General features: G+C 37.0%; 1 protein-coding gene across 2 annotated transcripts; it reads left to right on the top strand.

Moving 5' to 3' along the window:
- Positions 1-668: 668 nt before the first annotated feature.
- On the top strand, positions 669-6,142 carry FAM200C (family with sequence similarity 200 member C). 2 transcript variants are annotated; one of them, XM_063087288.1, is made up of 3 exons: positions 669-1,064; positions 1,888-1,961; positions 4,278-6,142. In XM_063087288.1, exon 3 carries the CDS (start codon positions 4,322-4,324, stop codon positions 6,098-6,100), a length of 1,779 nt encoding a protein of 592 aa, XP_062943358.1. In that variant the 5' UTR covers positions 669-1,064; positions 1,888-1,961; positions 4,278-4,321; the 3' UTR covers positions 6,101-6,142. The 2 variants fall into 2 exon arrangements, with proteins under 2 accessions (XP_062943358.1, XP_062943356.1); XM_063087286.1 differs by having other exon boundaries at positions 4,273-6,142.
- Positions 6,143-7,686: the final 1,544 nt, after the last annotated feature.

The following is a 7,686-nucleotide window of genomic DNA, read 5'->3' as shown; positions in this document are numbered from 1 at the left end:
TTCTTTCAATGTTTTCTAGTTTCTATTTTGAGATTTTTTCCTCTAAAACTTCTCTAATGTGGGTTTGTTACTTTTAAATTACGTTATTAAAAAGAATTTTATATAAAATTAAAATCTATTCTCTGAGATGGATTGATAATTCTTAGGAAATTGATCCACATGCTTTAACTTATAGGATGAGGGCGACTTGCATGGGCAACAGGACACAAGCGGTGGTAGTTTATCCTCCACTGTGAGTATCATAATGAAATTTAAAGCCTGCCTCATTTGCCTGAACGTTTGATTTGGGAGTTCAATGAGCGTCCTTCCCTTTTTCCTCATTGACTCCACATGGAACATGGTAGTTATTGGAGTTTTTTCATCTCCAAGTTCAAGGCCTGACAGTATAAAATTTTATTTGCAGTGCTCTGAATGTTAAAAAGTAGAACTATGTGGACTTTTCGGTGTCTTCCATTCCTGAGATTCTACGATTCATCCTTTCTGGCAGATACAAAAAAAAAATCCTCCAGCTCCACGTACACAACCTTAAAAAAAATGGGGACGACCAGCGCGCATGCTCCCTACTCAAGCCAGCCGGGTAGCAGCTGGCATGCTCCCTCAGCCAGCTGCTACTGCGCCTGCGTGCGGGGAGACCTCTTACCCAGTCTGCAGGCGGGAAGCAATCCGGAGAACCCGGATGGAAGCCTGGCCGGGCTGGGGTGGAAGTTACTGTGAGCGCGTCTCTCTCTCCGCGCTCTGCAGGTTCCTGCTCCGGGGTCGGACCTGAGGAACGGTGGCCTAGACTGGTTCCGACGCCCAGAGGCTGGGCCCCAGGCTGAGCGGAGATCGGAACTGGAGCCTGAAATGGGCGCCTAAAAGAATCCCGAGCATCCCCTGGGCCTGAGGCTCAGGCTCTGAGACGAGCGGGCGGAGACCGAACTTGGTCCTTCCTCGCCGCCGGCGCCCTTATCATGCCCCGGCCGGCTCCAAAAGTCTCCGTCCTTAATAACACCCTCAGGCCCTATCAGTTAAGAGCCGCGTGTTCTTTGCATGCATACAATTAAACCTGCCAGCAACCCTATAAGGTAGGTACTGTTATCGTCCCCACTTGAGGAACTGAGTTTGGAAAGCTCCCAGCCTGTAAGTGACGAAGCCGACTTAAGATCCCAGACGTTTGCCTCTGGACCGTGTGCTCAAGTACCACGTTCCCGCCCCTTTTCTTTTGGCTATTGATTTTAACTGTAAAATGTAAGGGTTAAGTCCTCTGCCTCTCTCTGTGCCTGCCATGAACTTGCGTAGGCGGTGGCTAGGTAGAAGTTGAATTGTATTTAGGTTTACAGCTGCACTTGGTGTTTTCACTGCTGAAATATATGTATTTAGCATTCCCTAAATAATCCTATTATGTGAATGTTCACTTTTAACTGATTTTTCTTTCAGTTGTGATATTTTTTCTTATCTACCTGTACTTCATAAACTTGCAAAAAAATTTTACTTTGTAACATCAAATCTTTCATTCAGCATCTTAAGATATCTTTCAAAAGACTCTCAAAATAATCATTCTTAAAATTAATGATATTTAAAGATAATGCTTTTTGTTGGTTTATCTTTTTGTTATGGAAAATTTCCAGTGTATATAAAAATAGTGAGAATGGTGTAATGATGTGTAGCCATCATCCAGCTTCAAGAGTTACCATTTCAAAGCCAGTCTTATTTCTTTTATGGCCATCCCACTTTGTGTGTGTACTGAGGTACAATATTGTAAAAGAAATCCCAGACATCATTTTACTTGTAAATAATCTAACAAATGAGGACATTTTAAAACACAGCTGCAATTCCATTATCACACCTGCTTAAATTAATAGTAATTCCTTATTATGATGATGCCTTTTTAATGTTTACTTTTTTTAGGGTACTGTAATCCTAAGTCCCACAAGGGAAGTGGAAATTGTGAAGTTCTAAAATACAAGAAAGCCTCTTGGGCGGTAAGTTCATCTTTGAGGATCTTGAAAATTCTTGCTACCTGTTCTCCCTTTTTGAGGGAAATGGAGAAGAATACTATAAGTGGATTTTTAAAAATTCTTTTGTTCAAAACAGTTAAATAAAAATATACTTGAGTAGCATAGTCAGTGTGAATACAAATGGACTCTTAACAGGTCCTGTACTGATTTCTAATGAGACTAAAGCAAAGCTTTTTCCTTTGTTCCCTCTGCCTCCCTAAATATTTATGGTAAATATAATAGAATATAGAAAGATGGGCATTTTTTATGCTAATGTAATAATTTTATTGTCATTAATTAGGAGTGGCTCTAAACTCCAAATAGTCCCATTACTTGACAAAAGAAGACTTAAAATCAACTTTTTAAACTTCAGCTCGTCTTTTTTGATTGGCAGATATCCTCCAATTGTTAACTGGCTCATAACAACCACATAATGGGTCAACATATTAGTTACATAGACATACATTTTACAACTAGTGAGTTTTGGCAGAACGACTAGAAAACTAGTGCATTAAGTAAATATTCTTGGCTTACTTATTGTGGGTTTTTTTAATGGCCAAAATGGACATTTAGATTTAAATGTGTCTCTGGTTAAATTATTTTAGCCACATTCTGTGGCATAGAACTTTAGGGATCACTTATTTATCTTGAAGATAGAATTGTTTTCTAAGGTATATTTGAGTCTACCTGTGGATTATACCTTTGCTCATTGCTAATGAGAGACAAAAAAAGGGCATGGCTTTCTTTTTTAGGTCCGTCAGCTTTCATAGGAGATTGTCATCAACTCAGAAAACTTAGAAAACTTAAATGCCTATTAAAGCATTTGGATTGTTCATTTGGCAATCTAGAATATCTGTAAGCTAGAGATTGGCTTGGAGGATATGTTTTCATTCTTTTAAAACTGACTACTTACTAGGATGTGTATCAGGATTACCTGGACATCTTTATTTCACATTCTTTTGTCCTACCTCTGGAGAAGATTTATTAGGTAGTGCATGGGACATGTATACCTCCCGGTGATTGTGATGGTCATCTTTTATTACAGATAACTGTTCTAGTTACTATTCATAAGAATTATCTAAAATACTTATTCAGAATACAGATTCTAGTCCCCTACTTCAGAGGTAAGAATCAGAATCTCAGGGGAGTCAGGGAGAAGAATCTGCTCAGATGATTCCTCCATTTACTAAACTAGGGAACCACTGCCTTCCACATCCTGTCCGTGGGTTAAGCCAAATTAGGAATGCTGCTTGTGTTCATTATGTTGTTTTTAGCTTCTTTTTTCCTTTCTTTCTTTCTTTCTTTTCTGTGTTTCAGAAAGCAATTTTTTTATTGAAATGTAATTGATTATACATATTTGTGGGGTACAAAGTTGAATATCAATACCTGTGTACAATGTGTAATGATCAAATCAGGATAATTAGCATATTCAACATTACAAAACAAAATCATTTTGCTTCTTTCTTGATTGTTTTTATTGAGGGGTAGTCATGAAAAAGCATTGTGAAATTCTTTATTGTACTTATGGGTTCCTCTCATATGAGAGGAATTTTTCTGAAGTCTCGGTAACAAGAATCATTGTGTTTCTCCTGATCAAGTTACTTTGCTTATACACGGACAATGTGAGTTATGGAGTGATAGTGTGTTATACTTTACATAGCAGCAAGGATACTCTGGATCAAATTTGTAATTTAACTTTGTGTCGTTGGTAGCTTAATTAGACTTAAAAGACCTATTTGAAATTCTCTGCTTACGTTGGAGTTAAAACAGCTCAAGGATCAAATAGTTTTTCAGACCTGTTCAATTCTTAACTATTAAAAAGAACTAGCCACCATGTCAAAATCTGCCCTTCCTTAAAGTATTTAGTAAATAACTTCTTTCTCTATTCTGTCATTCTTAACCAAGGGTGTGCATACATCTTTGGGGCAGGATGGAAGGAGGGGGTGTTAGTGAGATGCCCTTTCTGGGGATACAAAATGTACCAGATTTGTTTGTAACATACATGATTGAAAACAAGTTAAACCATAATTGCAATTTGCCAATAAAGGACCTATGGATATTCATAACTTGCCTAAGCCCAAATCTCTCACTTATGACTTGCTTGCAAATCATTTATTGCAGGGCACCAGTTATGTATTGCTGGTATTAAAGTAGACTGTCATGCTGTCATGGCTTACTTCAAACTGACATGTTGCAGGGTATGTCTTGACATGTACAGGATAGCATGTAATATGACTTTGTTATAATTTGATTGTTAGGTGATTTTTAATTTGTGGGTTATATTTTACTCCCAAAGCAAAGTTCTGTGGCATCTCTGGATTACTACCTGAGAAATTTTGTGTGTCATGTCGAAGAAACGCAAATGGGAAGATGACTATGTTCGTTACTGGTTCACCTGTACAACGGAAGTTGATGGAACTCAGCGCCCACAATGTGTATTGTGTAAGTCGGTATTTTCAAATGCTGACCTCAGACCATCAAAACTGTCAGACCATTTTAACAGACAGCATGGTGGTATAGCTGGACATGATCTCAATAGCCTGAAGCATATGCCAACACCATCTGATCAGAGTGAAACCTTGAAAACATTTGGAGTTCCATCTAATGAGGATGCCTTATTACAAGCATCATATCAGTTTGCATATTTATGTGCTAAGGAGAAGAATCCTCATACAATAGCTGAAAAATTAGTGAAACCTTGTGCACTGGAAATAGCTCAAATAGTTTTGGGACCAGATGCCCAAAAGAAGCTTCAGCAAGTACCCTTATCAGATGATGTGATCCATTCTAGAATTGACGAAATGAGCCAGGATATCTTACAGCAAGTTCTAGAAGATATCAAAGCCAGTCCTCTTAGAGTGGGTATTCAGCTTGCTGAGACAACTGACATGGATGACTGCAGTCAGCTAATGGCATTTGTGCGATATGTAAAAGAAAGAGAGATCATAGAAGAATTCCTATTCTGTGAACCATTGCAGTTAACCATGAAAGGAATAGATGTGTTCAGTCTCTTCAGAGACTTCTTTTTGAAGCATAAGATAGCACTTGATGTTTGTGGCTCTGTTTGTACTGATGGTGCCTCCTCTATGCTAGGAGAAAATTCAGAATTTGTTGCCTGTGTGAAAAAAGAGGTACCTCATATTGTGATCACACATTGTTTGTTGAACCCTCATGCACTTGTCACAAAGACATTACCTGCAAAGCTGAAGGATGCTCTGTTTACTGTGGTGAGGGTAATAAATTTCATCAAAGGGCGAGCTCCAAATCATCGCCTTTTTCAGGCTTTCTTTGAAGAAATTGGTATAGAATATAGTGTCCTCCTTTTCCATACTGAAATGAGGTGGCTTTCCCGAGGCCAAATACTTACTCATATTTTTGAAATGTATGAAGAAATAAATCAATTTCTTCATCACCAAAGCAGTAATTTAGTTGATGACTTTGAAAATAAAGAGTTTAAAATTCACCTAGCATACCTTGCAGATTTATTCAAACACCTAAATGAACTTAGTGCCTCTCTGCAAAGGACTGGGATGAACACAGTATCAGCCAGAGAGAAGTTATCCGCTTTTGTTAGGAAGTTTCCATTTTGGCAAAAACGAATTGAGAAAAGAAATTTTACCAACTTTCCTTTTCTCGAAGAAGTAATTGTTTCAGATAATGAAGGAATATGCATTGCAGCTGAAATAACACTGCATCTCCAACAGTTGAGCAACTTCTTCCATGGGTATTTTTCTGTTGGAGATCTTGATGAGGCAAGTAAATGGGTACTGGATCCATTTCTTTTTAATCTTGATTTTGTTGATGATGGTTATTTAATGAAAAATGATCTTGCTGAATTACGAGCTAGTGGCCAAATCCTAATGGAATTTGAAACAATGAAGCTTGAGGATTTTTGGTGTGCTCAATTCACAGTGTTTCCAAACCTAGCAAAGACAGCTCTAGAAATCCTTATGCCATTTGCAACTACATATCTTTGTGAGTTGGGATTTTCATCACTTTTACATTTTAAAACAAAGTCCAGAAGCTGCTTTAATGTTAGTGATGACATTCGTGTGGCTATTTCAAAAAAAGTACCTCGTTTTTCAGACATCATTGAACAAAAACTACAGCAGAAGTCGCTATAAGCTGATATACTTTTTTAATGTGTAATTTTTAATATATTCTTACTACCATCATAAAATTAAGCTGTAATTCTGTTTCTTTTCTTTTATATTTATGGTATACTGAATTCTGTGCTTAAAAAATTCAGCAATTTTAACTTTTAATGAGGCATGTGAAAATATGTTTTAAGAAGGATACAAATAGAAAAGATTAAATACCACTGCTAGTTGATACGTAGCATTTTTCTAATTCTGAGTATCTGTTTAACCTTTTGATGCAATACATTAAAAAGATACCCAAGCACTAGAATATCCAGCTAATGGTACAATAGGCTAGGAATTGAGCCAAGAGAAAGAGAGAAGACCTCCCAGAAGTCAAAGGACAAAATGACAGTGAGTCCACCTGTCTTTGTAAGGGTTGTTATGGGGAGGTTAATGAAATTAGAGGATTATGAAATATAACAGTGGAAGAAGGGATGATCTAGCTTATGTAAGACTCATTTTTAACTGTACTCTTTGGAGCTGATCTCACAATGTCCACTCCCCTAGCTCCCGTGCTTTAAATACTATATTAATAAATATCCTGATATCATATTAATCACTCTTTGTCTTCTTTTAAATTACTTCAGGACTCCAGGTTATCAAGGCTGCTGAAAAGGAGATTCTCAAGGCTTACCCTAGAGACTCTGATTTAGCAGGTCTGCCATAAGGTCAAGGATCCTCATTCTTAACCAGTTTTCCAGATGGTTCCAATGTATTCTTTGGTCCTCTGGCCTCCTCTTATTTTTCCTACACTTAATTTTCTTTTACCCTAATTTTCTCACTTCTGTTGCCTTCTATATTTATTTTTCTAAGATAGTTCAAAATTTTTGAGTGGACCACAGTATAAATCATAAATAAATTGACATGAAATCATTTGAGTAATTCAGGGCCATCAAAAAATTCTCCATGGGAATATAAATTAGTATACTTTTTCTAGATGATTTGGAAGCATATGTATGTTAAAATTTAAGTAAATTTACATTTGTATTTTAAAACTTTAATGTTTTTCCAAAGTTACTACATGCTCAAGGCTGTGGAAAAAATGGTATAAGAGTCCTATCAGGAAAAGCCACAATCCCCTTTCTGCCCAGTTACCTTAACCATTTCTGCTTTAACTCCTTGTGGTTTCACCCATATCTCTAAATAATATGTTCATATCAAGTTCATGTGGCAATTTTGATATATCAGCTTTTTGGGGGTGGGGGGCTGGCCAGTAAGGGGATCCAATCCCTTGACCTTGGTGTGATATCAGCACCACACTCTACCAACTGATTTATCAGCTTTAGAAGCTATATATTGACTCCTCTAGATAATAGATAAGAATTGAATTTATAAAACACCTATTTTCTTTTCTGCTACTCCTCTCAATTTTTATTATTATAGCACTAATTTTAGTTCCTTTATTGGTTATTCGTAGCTCTTTGATTGAGGACTTTTCCCCCTAGAAATTTATCATGTGGAAAGAATCAGGGATGGCCACAAAGTTTTATTTTTAAGTTGGATAATCACAGTATTTGTATAGTAGGGAAAAATCAAAAAAGTCTAAATGGTAATGGAACCTGACTACC

Source organism: Cynocephalus volans, chromosome 2 (genome assembly GCF_027409185.1).
Source record: "Cynocephalus volans isolate mCynVol1 chromosome 2, mCynVol1.pri, whole genome shotgun sequence".
Taxonomy (NCBI): Eukaryota; Metazoa; Chordata; class Mammalia; order Dermoptera; family Cynocephalidae; genus Cynocephalus; species Cynocephalus volans.
The sequence above is the reverse complement of the archived record's forward strand: the minus strand, read 5'-3'. Positions and strand labels throughout refer to the sequence as shown.

What these genes read in the sequence shown, in the direction of transcription:
- FAM200C (XM_063087288.1), top strand. Translation starts at nt 4,322, where the DNA reads ATGTCGAAGAAACGCAAATGGGAAGATGACTATGTTCGTTACTGGTTC.